Source organism: Capra hircus, chromosome 10 (assembly GCF_001704415.2).
Source record: "Capra hircus breed San Clemente chromosome 10, ASM170441v1, whole genome shotgun sequence".
Classification (NCBI taxonomy): Eukaryota; Metazoa; Chordata; class Mammalia; order Artiodactyla; family Bovidae; genus Capra; species Capra hircus.
In genome coordinates this window covers 15,595,883-15,612,465 of record NC_030817.1, presented here as the reverse complement: position 1 = coordinate 15,612,465, position 16,583 = coordinate 15,595,883, and the positions used below count along the sequence as shown (strand labels likewise).

The 16,583-nt window shown below is 40.0% G+C and overlaps 1 protein-coding gene across 6 annotated transcripts in view; it reads left to right on the top strand.

The window, feature by feature from the left end:
- GPATCH2L (G-patch domain containing 2 like) overlaps positions 1–16,583 on the top strand; it is a 59,770-nt gene that overhangs the window by 4,089 nt on the left and 39,098 nt on the right. For all 6 annotated transcript variants that reach the window (XR_001918640.1, XM_018053931.1, XM_018053933.1 and 3 more), the window contains exon 3: positions 13,927–13,991. Coding sequence is in view for 5 of the 6 variants with exons in the window: in XM_018053931.1 (XP_017909420.1) it covers positions 13,927–13,991 (65 nt within the window). In the remaining variant the exon portion in view is untranslated. The remainder of the gene's footprint in view (positions 1–13,926; positions 13,992–16,583) is intronic.

The following is a 16,583-nucleotide window of genomic DNA, read 5'->3' as shown; positions in this document are numbered from 1 at the left end:
CATTCTTAAGCACTAACTGTGTGCCAGGCCCTGTACTATTGTGCAGAACATATATTCCTTTTTAATGTTCACAACTCCCCAGTCTGGTAGGGGCCACTGTTTGTATTTTATAGATGAGGAAATAGAGCTTATGAATGTGGAGATAATTTGCCCAAGGTCATTTAGTAGCATAACTGGGAATCAAACCTAATTCCATAGCTCATAGGTAACCACTGTGTTTGATTGCTCTTTAAGCTTGCTTTTCCCATGGCACTTTTCTGTCTCAGCTTAACTTTTACAACTAACAGAACAAATGATCTTTCGTAGGGTTTTGCTTCTTCTGACATTTGTCTGAAAAACAAAGGTGTAAATCTTAGGAACTTCAAGGTGGGACTTTGTCAGGAATAGGAAAAGCTGTTTAGGTGTACCTTTCATGGGTGGTTTTTAATCTCGCTTTAAAATTTTTTCTTACTAACTTTATGTTTGCCAGGCTGTACAACTAGGTGGGGCTTCCCAGGTGGCTCAGTGTTAAAGAGCACCCCTGCCACTGCAGGAGATGCAAGAGACACGGGTTTGATCCCTGGGTCAGGAGGATCCCCTGAAGAAGGGAATGGCAACCCGCTCCAGTACTCTTGCCTAGAAAATGCCATGGACAGAGGAAGCTGGTGGGCTGTATAGTCCATAGGGTTGCAGAGAGTCAGACTTGGTAGGCTTATAATTTGGCTTTCCTGATTTTCCTCTGCTGTATATTCTAGGGCCTTTTTACCCAATTTAAATGTATGATTTTGGATTATAAACCCTTTTTTTCCTTCTCATCATGCTATATTTAATCAGACAAGAAATGCTTAGTTAACGTGTATCCTTTCATAATGGTGAAACCCTCAATTGAGGTGTTCAAGTTTGTTTCAATATCAAGCTTACATACCAAATAATAATCATCTCACTATTAAGAATGACAATTAAATAACAACAACTGCTTTTGGGGATATTTTCGGGTGTATGTATTTCTTCCCGAGAATTTCTTGCTAAACTGTGACTTAATTGTATGTATGAGTGACTGTTAACTCTGTCTTCTCTAAGATCACAGCCCAGATATGGTTGCAGATACAGAGCCTGTAACTTTGCAGTGAGGCACTTGAGTCTTTCTAGGTCCTTCTTACCCCCAATACATCTGTCACACATTATAGTCAGATTGTGATAATACATATCTAGTTATCTGAGAGCTTGGGTAAATTGAAGTAGGCAGCAATTCTTAGGAAATTCTTCTCTTTTCAAATTGAGGAGACCTGTTCCCCCACTGGGGCTATCTTCCTGGCCCGTAACTTCGGAGTTCTTTCAAAGAACAGGAGTTTTTTGGTGGATACCAAAATCCTTGTAGCTAAAGGAATATTGGGTGGAGAAGCAGCAGACATAGAATGAGAAAAATTCTTCAAAGTGTATTTAGGAGTCTTCAGCTCACCTCGGCTGATGCTGATTCATCTTAGTTACAAGCAGATAATGTGCTTTGTATTTTTCCCCCCTAAATATACTCTATGAGGAAGGAGGGTGATTGTTTTATTTTTTTTCCTGGCCATGCCGTGTGACATGTGGGCTCTTAGTTCTTTGAACAGGATCCTGCGTCCCTTGCAATGAAAGTGCAGACTCTTAACTACTGGACCACCAGGAAAGTCTCATGGTGATTCTTGGTTATACTTTGACTGCACGTTATGTTCTGCCTGTCAATAGTAACTTGGAACCACAATCTTTGCCTTAGATTATTAAATACATCCTGTAAACAGGACTGGCGTTAGTATATGTTTTAAGTAGGCAGCAGTTCATGATTTAAATCTTATACTGTCTTGGTGAGTTGATTCTGTCAAAAATTTTCAACTTTTTCTGCGTTAAAAGAAATCCTTTTAAGAATCCTCTTGGTTATTACTCTTTCATAAATCTACTTGGATGTGCCAGTTTGCATACAGATCAAAGTGTAGAACTTTATATCAGTGTTTTTGAGGGTTGGCAGAATAAATGATCCAGTTTGTAAAATTATTAGGATGAAGTTGATCATTAAGCTTTACTTTGCTTAGTAAATAGTTCTTTTAAAAAGCATATATTAGGTGTTTTAGGTTTGAAAATCTATGTCTCGATCAGAGAAGTTTATTTCTACTTTCCTTAAAATTTATTCTGCTTACAAACAGAGTACTTTTAAATTTAACCTATAATTCTTTTTGCTTTTCTGTTTCTGTTTTTCAGTTCTGTACCAACCAATCCCTCAAGAGTTCTGAGGGACTGAAAGTGGTTATGATGTAAAAAGCTCAATTATTATTTTAATTTTTTCTATCCATGTGTGTTCCATTCTAGAATGGATCAACTCTTTTGTAAAATTACTTTCTACTGATCTTTATTCAAATTGTCTGTACAGTGACTATTAATTAGGTGAGTCATAGCCCAATTTTGCTTTATTCTTCACTAACATCATTCATTTGTTCCCCTTGAATATAATTTAGCTTCTTTTCTTTCGTAAGTGAATTGGTTTGGTGGTGGCCTGAAGTCGCAGTCCAGAGCCTTCCTAAGGTGATGTATTAGAAGCCAATCTCACAGGAAAGAAAATATTCTCTTCTCCTGGAAGCCAAATGACAGAGATAGAGTGCTAAACCTCCCCCCTCCTTCTCTAGCCCAAGCTGACCTTCTGCGGCCCCTTGGTGCCTCTTGTTTTCTTATTTTTATAGAAAATCAATATCCCTTCTGACACAAATAATAGCTCAGAAGCAAGAATAAATGGTGGAAAGCTGAGATCTCTGTCCATCACCTCTCACTTTAACTCTTCCAAACTCTTTTTAATTATGAGCATGCTTTGCTCCAGGTGTTTGCAACAGTGAAATTGCTAAATGAGGACCATTTTAACCAAAGATTGGGTGATCAATAACACTCTATAGCAGTAGCTTGTTGGATCAATAGCATTCATTATTTCATGGTTAAGGTAAGTAGCCTCCTTTGCAAGTGGAGGTCATTAATCAGGGGTTTACTGGAGCTGTGGAAAAAACTATATGTGGTAGGTTGAGGATGTTCTGTTTTCTATTCTGTAAATAGGGATGCTGACCAAGAAGATATTTACCATTGTTGTGGTTGTACCATCACATTTGAGAGTATTGTATAGCTGGCACAGCGTGCTTAGATAGATTTATTCAAAGCTCTGCTATTATATGCTAAGGAATAACTGGAAAAAAAAAAACAACTTGGGAGGTGGAGTTAATGTTACATTATTGGATTTGAAGATCTGTCTCTTAAATGTTATGATTATTCTGTGACTCTAGAGGAGGAAACTAGAATCCATAGATAGGAAGTGCAGAGTGTGAAGTGTTGCCTCAGTATGAAATAGAGCATTCTGAAAATTAAATCTCCATAAAAATTGAGTTGTTTTACCAGGTAGATCACTTGAAGCCTGGGCCTGAGGACCACTTACTGAACTGTAGAGTTGGAGAGGCTGAGCTGAATGATCTGTAGGGTCCCTTGTAACACTGAGGTTCTGTAATTGTTTTGTCACAGTCCCCTTCACATCATTGTGACTTCACACCTTAAAAAGCATCTGGTAAGTAACCTCAGCCACCCCCTAAAATATTTACGAAGCTGTGAAACATTGCAAAGTCACATTGCCAGAGACCAGGACTTAAAGCTGACTTATTGCCAAGATTTTGTCAAACTCCAAGGCTGGTAGACCTGCTCTGGAGAGAGCAATAGGAAGCCCGCCACTGTGCTGAGCCCGCCCTGACTGTTGGTAGTGAGGCCCTGCATTCTCTCCCTGTAGTCTGCCGGTGGTTCAAAGAGGCAGGCTCCGGTTCAGTCAGGAAGTTGGCCAGCTGTAGTTTTAGCCAGGGTGTTGTTGCACCCTTAACCTGCCAGTCAGTATCCTTGATTTTCTGTCTGGAGGTTGTAACTCCCAGAATGTACTCAGATAGGGAATCATAGTGTTTTCTGTGTGTATATATGTTTGGGAGTAGGAGGCAGTGATAGCATATTGAGTCCTGGGAAGTAAGAGTCCAAGAGTAGTTTACTGTTGGCGTAGACAGAGAAGGAAAAAGCACTCCTAGGAGAAGGCAAAGGCACCCCACTCCAGTGCTCTTGCCTGGAAAATCCCATGGACAGAGGAGCCTGGTGGGCTGCAGTCCATGGGGTCTCTAAGAGTCAGATATGACTGAGCAACTTCACTTTCACTTTTCACTTTCATGCATTGGAGAAGGAAATGGCAGCCCACTCCAGTATTCTTGCCTGGAGAATCCCAGGGATCGGGGAGCCTGGTGGGCTGCTGTCTATGGGGTCGCACAGAGTCAGACACGACTGAGGCGACTTAGCAGCAGCAGCAGCAGTAGTAGTCCATTCTGGAGACTGTAGTATTTTATATACCTTCATTTGTTGCAGACTCCTGGAATGGGGTCAGAATCAGGCAGTGAAGATCAGAAGAAGATCTCATCTCAATCTCCCACATGGCTGTATGAGATAAAAATCTATGGGTGAATTAGGCCAGGGGCTCTGCCTATCTTCCTGGCTTGTCATAGATGTGAAAAGAGTGTGTTACCTGTATCCAAGGGAGTAGAGAATGGGACCAGGAGTAATTTAGCTACCCCTTCTATTGGCAGATACCAAATTGTAGGTAAACCAATTCTCAGCAAGAGGCTTTTGAGCAAGTTCTGCAGAATAAGGGGAAGGGCACACCCTCCTGAGTGTTCAGAGGAAGAACACATCTTTGAAAATGACAGCCAGTGAAAACCAGAAGAACATTTTAGAAAATCTTCATAAGGATGCAAGAAAGTATAATCGCTTTGAAACAGGAGCAGTAAGTCATAAGGACAGAAAGATAGCTGTTTGACAACCCAGAAGTGTGGGAGGAAAGAGTGTAGGGAGATTTGAAATGTAATGTTAAAATGAAGGACAATTCATTCTGCAGAAAATTGAGTTGATGATGTGGAAAACTTTGAGCCCTCCCAAAATGCACAGAGGAGATAAAAATGAGAGAGAAGGTGATAGATCTGGAGCACAGGAATGGAGGCCCAGTCTGCAGGTAGGTGAATACTCCCAAGGAAGAAACCAAACCATTGGGGTAGAAGAATGATTTTAAAAATCTAACTGAAGAGAGGACATGTTCCTGGGTTGAACAATTAAGCGTATAGATTAAAAGGGAAAGCTAATGAAGAGAGACCTCTACCTAGTCATATCCTAGCAACATTTTTGCATTCTGCATCGGTGGTGGGAGTGGAACAGTTACAAAGAAAATCTTTAAAGGGATGAAAATAAGGTTGGTGTCCATCCCTAGAGTATGATACGCCAGGGGCTAATACACTTGCCTGTAGAATTTTGAGGGGGAAAGGTTGCTCCCCTCCTCCTCTCCCCTCCCTACCCTGAATTTTATGTATAGCTAAGATAGTGGGAAGACACCAGAAAGAGATTGTCAGGTATTCAAGTCTCAAAATACATGCTCTTTAAAAACTTACCCTGAAAAGGTATCTCGTCTTGTTGATGATGAATCTGTTAACTAAGCCTTAAAAGGAGGGGGTTCTAAGTCACTGCCATAGCTCAGTAGCAAAATCCTGAGAGAGATCATGATCTTCACGAAGTATACGTGATTGCAGTGGTCGTTAACTGACCTGTGGAACTGGAGAGGTTGCTGCCTTCTTTCTTGGTGCCATCTGAAGAAACTGAAAAAATAACTTCCTTCATTACACATTCTCATAACTTACTGTGGGAATAATTTTGCAGTTGGTGGGAGATTCTCTGAAAAACCTGTCCCTCAGTCCTGAGTGCTTCCATAATCAGAACTCTGATTACATATGATTACAAATATACCACTTCAGTTTAGGAAAAAGGAAAAGAAATCCAGGGTGTTTCAGGTGATAGGTCTAGGAGTGACCTTTCTGTTTTAGTAAATTCTAAGTGAAAGTGAAAGTGAAGTTGCCAGTCGTGTCCGACTCTTTGCAACCCCATGAGCTGTAGCCTACCACGCTCCTCCATCCATGGGATTTTCCAGGCAAGAGTACTGGAGTGGGTTGCCTTTTCCTTCTCCAGAGGATCTTCCCCACCCAGGGATCGAACGCGGGTCTCCCGTATTGTAGGCAGACGCTTTACCATCTGAGCCAATTCTAAGACAATTAAAATTTTTTTTAATGTATTTATTATTATTTAATAAAAATTAAAATGAAGCCCGTTATTTTTTAGCATGATACTGTAAGCCATTAATTCCATCCTGCTTATTTCTTTTAAAGTTAGTTATAAAAGATGCATCTTACACTTAAGCTACTTGGTTAATAATCTTAAATGGGTGAGGAACCGAGATGGTAAAGTTACTGATACAACTTTTGAGTATAACTGATAGCTCTCACTCTTTACCTCCTTGCTGTAATGGTGACAGGCATAAAATACTCCCATTCAGGTCTAAATTTAGATTTCTGTTGTCAGGAATATGATAGAATTAGTAAGCTCTCAGGTCAGAGGCTTCTCTGATGGGTCAGAGGGTAAAGAATCCACCTGCAATGCAGGAGACCTGGGTTTGATCCCTGGGTTAGGAAGAGCCCGTGGAGGAGGGTGTGTCAATCCATTGCAGTGTTCTTGCCTGGAGAGTCCCCATGGGCAGAGGAACCTGGAGGGCTCCAGTCCATGGGATCACAACTGAGTGACTAAACAGCGCAGGTCAGAGAACAAGCTCTTAGTTGTGGGAATTCAGAGATTTGACTTCTCAAAGCTAGAAGCTTCTCATAGGGCTAGAAAGCAAGGAGAATTCATAAAGATGCTGTATTTATTGCTACAGAAAAAGTTGCCCTAAAACTTAGTAGCTTTATAAAAATTAGCTTCAAGTTCAGTTCCTGAAGTCAGGAGTCTAGGAGCAGCTTAGCTGTGTGATTCTTTGTCAGAGTCTCTCTCCTGCAGTCTCTCTGTCAGTAAGGGCTCTCGTCGTCTCAAGGGCCAGCTGGGGCTGAGGAATCCACTTCAGTGCTCGCTCACAGGGCTGTTGGTAGATCTCATTTCCTAATAGCCTGCTGGATTGAGAGTCTCAGTTCCTTTTCATGGGCCCCTCTTACAGGGCTGTTAGCATCCTTGAGAAATGGTCGTTGGCCTCCCGTAGAGCAGGTGGTCTGACAGAGAAGGAGGAGAGAGAGAGAGCAGGAGAGAGGGGGAGAGCAGCCTGTCCCTTAAGCACCCAGATCTCAGACATGACATGCCGTCACATCTGCCTGTGCTGCTGGTTACACAGGCCAGCCAGGGTGTGAATACCAGAAGGCTGGCATCATCAGGAGTCACACGGGAGTCTGGTTGCCACAGGCTACTGGTCTTCTGAAAATTTTTCGTTCCTTAGCGTGAAGCTAAATTCAGGAATAATATTCTCAGAGTAATATTTCCCCAGAACTTACTAAGAGAATGTTTTTACTTTGATTTCAAAGAAAGGACATTCAGGAACTATAAAGGCAAGCAAGATGTAGATTCCTGAGAATACACTGTTATATTTTTAGTATACTGAAAATGGTTGTTTATGTTTTAAATTTTAAGATGTAGCATGAAGGGAGAGAGGATCTTTTCTGAAGTGAGATTGTAATTCATTTTCATGCTATTCAGCACGTATGATGCATTTTTAACTTTAAACTGTAGTCATCAAAATACAGCTAGAATTTCAGCTGTATCTGAATGTTCTAAGTAGCAGAAAGCAAAGAGTAAGCTCTCTCCCTGGTTCAGTCAGTCTGTTTGCATTTTCAGGTAAGTGAAAATGAGCAGTGCTGAAATTCATGATTATGTTCCGAATAGACCTGAATTGACTTTCAGTGAATGAGATGGCTCTACATCACCTGTGTTTTAGTGGCCATTCAGCGAGTGGCTGGGCTGTGGAGATAGACTACCCTGGTTCTAATGCTTGTTGTGCAGTGTGGGACAAGTTGCTCAATCTTTCTAAGCCACATTCCTTCATCTGTAATACGAGGTTGACATAGTTATCTCATAGACTTTTAGGGTAAAAGAAATGAAATAATGAATATAAAGCAGTACTTTGTTGGGTCTGTAGTAGAACACAGTAAATGATGTTGTTGGTATCAATAAGTAATAGTAGCCTTTTTTTATAATTAAATTTTTTAAATTTTTAGTTGAAGGATAATCACTTTACAATATTGTATTGATTTCTGCCAAACATCAACATGAATCAGCCATAGGTGTTTATGTCCCCTCCCTCTTGAACCTCTCTACTGCGTCCCTCCCCAGCCCACCCCTCTAGGTTGTTACAGAGCCCTGGTCTGAGTTCCCTAAGTCATACAGAATAGTAGCTTTCTGTATTAATAGTTTCCCTAATAATTCAAGTGCCAAACCCCGTCTTGGGACAAGACGTCTGCTGAGAGCAGTGTCTCCATCTCGGGTAAAACCCAGTGTGGGAAAAATACTAGGTTTCATAGGTCACATATTAATTTTCCATTCAAAGTGAAAATAGATTTGAGTCCTACAGAATTTTTAGATTGAGGTATAATTGAGAGTCCCATTGAATTTAGATGACTAGTTTAATAAGAATACCAGTGAGGAAATTACTACTGCTATTAGCCTCTAAAATAATATTATTGGGAAACATACAAAAATTATCACCCTAGAAGCCTTTGAGTCTTTCATCCTTTGCCTTTGTATAATAGCTCTAGACTCCACAGATCCATCCTAGACTCCATGCACGATAACGTACGTGATACATCCTCATATCACATCCTTAGAACAGTCCATCCACATTTTAACATGCATGGAAATAGGATTAGAGAGGTGCCGTGACATGACACAAAAGCCATTCAAGGGGAGGCAGCAGAGCTGATTTGAATGAGTTCATTTCATTTGCGCAGCATTTACTGAATGCCTGTTGTGTGTCAGGTGCTGTATTAGGCACTGGGGACATTGAGGTGAGCGAGATATTTCCTTTCCCAGCCTGGATCTCTCTCTTCCATGGCTGTAGGCTATTCTTTCTGTCTGGGCTAACCCGGGAAGGGGGCCCTGTACAACTCGTGAGGAGTTTCAGTTCTTCAGACCAGTTAGCCTGAAGGTCCAGCTACCTGCTCATGGTGGGATCTGCTAGACCTCAGGCTGTTTGAGGCCCTGACCCAGTCCTGGCAGCAGAATGATGTTGTTTCTTCTATAGGATGTTGACCTCTGCCCCTCCTCGGAAGTGGTTTCCCTCCTAACTGTGATGTCCCGCCCCCTCCATCCCTCCACTTTATTCATCACTCTAGATGAGGGTGCTCAGCTGCGATGCTGCCAGCAGTTTTGGCCCAGATGATCCTCTCTTGTAAGGGGTGTGTTGTGCACTGTAGGATGCTAGTGGCATCCCTGGCCTCTGCCTGCTGAATGCCAATAGAATACCAGCTCCCTCTACCTGCCTCCAAGTCCTGACAAAAAAGCTTTTCCCAGGTATTGCCAAGTGACCCCAAGGGCTGGGGTGGGGCAGGAAGATAGGAGAAAGGGGACAAAATTACCTCCAGTTGAGAACCACTGCTCTCGATGTTTCTGGTACTGAGATGGAGTTTTTTTTACTTCATTGACTCTGCTTTTACCAACAAGCACGACTTTCAAATTAGAAAACTCAGTAAGACCAAAACATTGATTTCTTCTATAGAATAAAAATATTGTGATTTAAAAATGGAGAGTTTTTCCTCATTTGAAAACCATACTTTAAAAAATTGTTCCTGAAAAGGACAGGCAATTCATTTTCAGAACTTGGAAAGAAGAGCAGTTCAGATGAAAGCATTTAAAAATTTGTACCAAAATTTGCAATGTTTAGCTAACTCTACCCTGGAATTAATTATTTAAGTGGATGAGAAAGATCAATAGTATTTTATTAGGCTTGATTCCTATAATAATCTACCCCTCTGAAAATGGATGCCATGCCCAGCCATCTGGTTTACCCAGAGTGCCTTGAATTACCAAGATGATTGGGTAAGGTTAGGAGGACAGACGTGTGACAAGACAAAAAAACCAAAATGTTAATTGCAATACCTAGGTGATAGAGTGTGAGTGGTAACTTCTTTCAGTTTTTTTGTTTGCTTGTACGTCTTCATAATAAAATGTTGAGAGAGGAAAGCCTTTGGAACTGCTGGTTAGGTTGACTTTCTTTACATTTATGTTATTTCAGTTGGATATGGTTCAGTTGTTTTTCTAACAATATTATAAAAAGTAGGTAATATTAGTACAATTAATTGGTTGTCCAAAAATCTAGGCTTTAATTTTTTGGGATGGGGGCTTATTTTAAATAGCGTCTATGCTGCCGAATTATGGGACTTTTTTTTTTTTTCAGTGAAAACCAGAGAAGTATGAGGTATTGATACTATTTTTACTCACAGATGAATATTTTTGAGATACTTTCTGGCTTCTAATATGGGGTGATTTCCTCAGTATTATAAGGTTAAATTCTCAGCTTGCACTTACCCCTCATTGGAGAATTTTCTTCATTGGAAAGCACTCTTCTTTCTGTGTTTTCACACTCTTCTTCCATAGACTAGGCTAAGGTTTTTTTTTGTTTTTTGTTTTTTAATAAAATACATGCATTTAAATTGTGGTTGGCCTGCTTCCTTGTTAGTTTTAGTGCCGGTTATAGCAGGGCCTGGTATAAAGTCAAACTTAAATGCTTACTAAGTGAATGAGTGACAATTTAGGGGAAATAGTGGGGGAAAATCCTTCCTCCTCTTTTTCCTGTTAGAGAATTTTTATTGCCCCAATTTAGAATATTTTTGAATAATGTATTGTAGGATTGATACATTTCTGTCCCAAAATATTTTTGAAATATTCACATGCAAACTCTCTGTAGATTAGAATCATGTGAGACAAGGAGTACAGAACAGCTCCCCAGGCAAAGGCAGGAGGCGTGGTGCCTCTAGGAGTTGCTGTCATTTTAGGAAGAGACAAGATTTTCACTACCTGCCATCTTTGTGGGCTTTGTCTTGTTAGTTTTTCTGATGATTAATCAAGGCTGAGTTTCTATCTTCCTGACTAAGCTTCAGAGAACTATAGTGAAGTGGATACCAGAGGTAGTATCTCATTTTCTTTTTTTCTTATAAAAATGAGGAACAGAGCTACTTTCCTTGCCTAGTAAAATTGCCCATAGCAAAAAAAGGTACAAACTCTTTTCGCGATTTTGTAATAGGAAAAATGTGTAGTAGTCTACCATCTTTGAACTTTTTGACCTTGTGATCTATAAAGGTGCTAAAAGACAGTTGTTTTTATTGGAAGATAGGCGCTTATTTTTTAACAGAATATTAAACATTCTGTTTAATTAGCTGAATTAACATTTTACAGTTGACTGAATCATTATTAAAATCCTACCACTCTGATTCTTTTTAATGGTAATCTCTGATTCAGAAGTGAATGAAGGCCATAGGACTTTAGCCTATAAATTGGAAAAGGAAAAATTTGCTTCTATTTCATAGCTAGCCCTACATTTTTGTATGCTGTATCATAGTGTTTATGTGCAAATAATGCATGAAGTTCCCTTTTTTGTCCTCAGTAAATTATGCCAACAGTTTTTTTACATGTAGTTAGATTTTCACAATGCAGGTTCTTCTGGAGACATATATAGAATTAGCAGATGCTATCAGGTGAAATAGTCATTTCCAGATATTGGTGGAATGATGATACTTTTATGTAATAAGTGTTCTGTAAGGCACACATTATTTTCTCAATGAAGAAAATACATATCTCCCTTGAACACAGTCTTAAAATCTTGGTGATATTTCTATGACATCATTGCTGTTACTCTAATTAACTATATATAGAAAACTTACAGACGAGTTTAGTTCAAGCTCTTTCAAGAGCAGTGAGTCTCTTTAAATACTGTTGACAGAAATAGTAAATATACAGAGACAGGAAGGTTTTAGGTTACCCATACCTTCCTGGATCCAGCAGATCACTCCCTTTTTTAGAGTCTGAGGACATAATGGAATCCATGCAAAAAAGGAAGAAAGAAACGTATCTTGTAGTGCTTACAGGTGGCTGGAAATGAATGGGGGCAGAATCCATAGACTTTGTAATAAGGCCATAGTTTTAATTTCTTAATTGGAAATATTCAAATAGAGAGCCCATAGACATTGCAGGGTAGAACCTGTAACACTCATAGAGCAGGAAACAGCAAATTTCCTCTGTAGAAAGCCAGCTAACAAGTATCTGGGGGCTTCGTGGGTAATATATGTTCTCTGTTGCAGTTCCTCCACTCTGCAGTTGCAGTGTGAAAGAAGCCAGAATCTGTAAGTCAACAAATGAGCAAAACTGTACTGGAACATTTTGTTCCAATAAGACTTTATTTATGGACACTGAAATCTGAATTTTGTGTCATGTCTCTATGTCACAAAATAGTCTCCTTTTGATCTTCCCTTCTACCTGGTGATTTAAAACTATAAAAACCATTCTTAGCTCACAACCTATACAGAAGTATTTGACAGGTCATTGTTTGATGACCCTTACATCTCAGTGATATGCTAACCAAGAATGCATATAACACAGTGGTGGAGTAGCATGTTTGTTTTATGATCTGATGTGCTTTTTAAGCCTTCCTTAACATCTAGAGGAGCTAAAAAATAAATAAAATATGGTTTACCTTTGAGGTAAGATGATAGTAATAAAGTAGTTGACGAGAGAATGTGTAGTAGGACTCAGTGGAGTTAGAGTATACCACTAATACTCTCAGGAACTTGCTGAAAACAAAAACAGCACCATAAAGTGAGCAGGCACCGTTCCTTAAACTCAGAAGTAGGAAGAATGCAGTACCCCATGAGGATGTCTTCTGGATTTAACTGCAGAGCTCTTTGAAGATTCTAAATCCATCAGAACCCAGTGGTGCTTAAGTTTTGCGAGACATTTCTCATAATGACACCTGAGAATGTTCCCATTTATAAGTGCAGAGGAAAATGGAAGAAGCTTTAAAGAAATCAGGTATGTTTTATCGGCTCTTACTGCAACAGATTTCTTGGATCTGTTACCCAGAGACAAGCTTAAGTGAGGAAACACTGCTACAAAATTTAATTGACATTTTTAGGATTTAATATTGGCAAGACATTTGAAAATGTTGCAAAATACAAAATATTTTCAGAGTTTGGATCCAGAAGTGAAGACTGGGATTTTGCCAAGCGTGTTCTTTATGCAGCAGGGTGAGGATGCTGCTTCTGTCTTCTAGAGCACGTGAATGAACTTGACTAGCTTGGAAGGAAACATCCCATCAAGGAAATGGCTAGTATTGTAAAGAATAGAGAAATTTTTCTTACGCCAGATAAATCGAATTTGATGATTAGGTGGGAGAAACGCAGCATCTGAAGTTGCAGACTCAGTTGTTGGAAGTAGCTCAGCATGAAGCTGACTTGGACAGCATTCTGTGGAGCCAAAGTTTTTATTTTGGTGAATTCAAATGGGATTTGTTTTTACATTTTCATTTTAACCTTATTTTTAAAGTGAATTTTGTTGTATCCACTTGATATCAAGAGACATTAAATTTAGAAAATAAAATTTTTGTCCTACTGATTTTTTTTTTCTGGATTTTTGTTTGCTGTTTTGTTAATGGGAAAACTTGAAACATGCTGGATACCTTTTAAGTTGCATGGCTTCATTTGAAACTGATAGTTGTGATATTTAAAAATAAATTTGATTGATAAATTTGTGTTGTTTAATATACCAAAGCAGGTTGAAATTTACTTCCATGAACGTCTAGTAAATAACTTCTTCTTGGTAAATTAACAAAGTGACTTGCGATCTCTTGAAAGTACTTTATAAGTAAAAGTTTTACAGTTCTCCTTTCTTCCGTTTCTTTTGTTTGAGGAAAGTGAATTTACCCCTGTACTTAATTGTGAAATTTATATTTCTGATTGGTCAATGAGTTAGAGTGAAATGAGGGAAACTTGGAATCGTTCAGCTTGAAAGCCAGCAGGTGAACGGACAGCTTCGTGCTGACTGGACCTGATGTGTTCTCTTGTGTTTTACTCTCTTTTTCAGCGAAACCAGCAGTGTGTGTAGCAGCAGTGACACGGGGCTCTTTACCAACGATGAAGGCCGGCAAGGTAGTCGTGATCCTAGCTTTGGGACCTTGGTTCAGCGCTTCTGGGAGGATTCGGATGGTTCTAGGAGTGCCTTACTGCGCGTGTGATGGTTGTCTGTGAAAGTGGTTCTCAAACCTTAGGGCACAAAAACCATGTGGGGAACTGTTAAAACTGCAAGTTCCTGAGCTCCTCAGATTGGTCTGGAGTTAGCCCCTGGAGTCTGCATTTTCCCTAAGTACCTGTGGTGATTTTTTTTTTTTTTATACAGGTAGTTCAAATTTGAGGATCATTGATCCAGGGGTGTCAAAATAGAATAATGAACCTCATGAGCCAGTCATTTTCAACACTTATCAACTTTCTGCCATTATTTCATTTGTTTCCACCTACACTCTACCCCACATTCCATTTATTATTTTTATCATTTTTTTGAGTTATAATTTATATAAATTGAAATGTGCATATCTTAGCTATATGATTTTGACAAACAAATGAGGTCTTGTAACCTCCCAACTCATAATATAGAACATTGCTATCTATCCAGGGGTTTCTTTTGTGTCCCTTCTTTGTCATTCCCTGCCCTGGTAATTAATGTTCTGATTTTATTTTCCACTTTAGATTAGTTTTGCCAGTTGGAGAACTTCATAAATGGAATTACAGAATATTCATTTCTTTATGTTTGGTTTCTTCTCCTCACCTAAAGTATGTAAAATTTGTCTGTGATATTTTCATTTATGAGTAATTTGTTCCCTTTTATTGCTAGTTCAGTTCAGTCGCGTCCGACTCTTTGCGACCCCATGGACTGCAGCATGCCAGGCTTCCCTGTCTTCAGTCTCCCGGAGTTTGCCCAAATTCATGTCCATTGAGTCGGTGATGACATCTAACCATCTCATCCTTTGCTGCTCCCTTCTCCTTTTTGCCTTCAATCTTTCCCAGCATCAGAGTCTTTTCCAATGAATTGACTCTTCGTATCAGGTGGCCCAGCTTCAGCATTAATTCTTCCAATGAATATTCCGGGTTGATTTCCTTTAGGATTGACTGGTTTGAGAATGTAATTTTATAAAGGATAGACTGTGGTTTTCTTAATCTAAGTGAGCGATTTGTAAATCTCTCAAGTCCCTTCTGAAATCCAGTGATTTTTCTCCGAGGGTTGAGTGATTGAAGGCCAGAGCACGGTGGCTGTATGTCTAGGGTGATCCAGATTGGCTCAGAGTAACTGAAGCGATCCCAGGACTGTGAGACTTAGTTTCCAAATCCTAATTTTGGAACGAGACCATGGGGAGGTGTCTCACCCCATGCCTCAGAGTTGTGGGTACAAGTGGAGTTGTTGAGCTTCCCACTCGAATGGAGGCCATTATGCGTGCATTCCTATCCCTTTCTGGCTCTGAGGGAGCAAGGTGTCATTAGAAACTGTGCGTATAGACTCCTGCATAGTCTGTAGCTAGGGCTTTGATTCTCTTATCTCATACCAGGAAAGTTTGGTTGTCTTTTCATGAATGAACTGGAGCATACATTCAGAATTACTAATATTAGTATTTGCTCTTTTTCTTTGCTTCTACTATAGTGTCATAATGCATTTTTCAAAGGTTATGATGTGTATACAGGGGTGTAAGAAAGTGTGGAGTTACAACAATAGATTGTTTTGGGCCTTTGGAAAACCTTCCAATGACAAGAAATCCTTGGTATATTATGGAAGGTCATAGAATATTTTATAGCCCCAGCCTTTCCCTTTGTCTCTGCGTCAACTTCACACATTCTGGTGATATTTAGATGCTTAGAGTTCTCAGCACAAAGGTATGTTTCTTCCTGCTTCTGTGTCTTTCCTTATGTTGGTCTCTCTGCCTTAAATCTCGTCTTTACCTTTCCTTGAATGGCTGGTCATCCTCCAAGACTGTCCTCATTTTGCTCCTCTGGGGCATATTTATGGACTACATCCGTGGATTTTTTTGCTCTCAACTTCTGGTTGGGTTTGGCTGTTTAGGAGGCAACAGTGGAAGTGTGTGTGTTTGGGGGAGGTGAATGAGATTGGTTGTATCAGTCAAGTTTTTATTATGATAGTACTGTTTAGCAGCCCCTAGGTTTCAGTGGTTTATTGTTGGGTTGGCCAAACAGTCTGTTCAGGTTTTCCTGTAAGGTGCTATAGGAAAACCCGAACAAACTTTGTGGTTAATCCAGTACATTCATTTCTTGCTATGGGGCTGGGGCTTGGCTGTGGTTCAGCTGCTCTTGCCTGGGCTCAGCCTGTTTCCAAGCTTCAAGTTAGGTTTGTATCTACTCATTTTTTTCTTATTCTGGGACCTAGGCTAAAGGAGCAATGGCTCTGCGTTATACGGACCTCTCAGGGCAGAGGATGTGAATGCCAAGTGACCAAGCCAGATCATATATGAATATTTAAAGCTTTTGCTTGAATCACATCTGCTAATGTTCTACCCGAAGCCAGTCGGATGACTAAGCCCCATGTCTGTGGGATGAAAAAGTGTGCTCTTCCTCAAGGGGTAGGCTCTGTGGAATCCCAGGACAAAGGGCCAAACAAAGAGTGTGATTGTATCATTCTGTTACAAGGAGGCAGTGAAGAGATGGAAACAATAACACAGGGTACCGCGTTGGATTAGAACC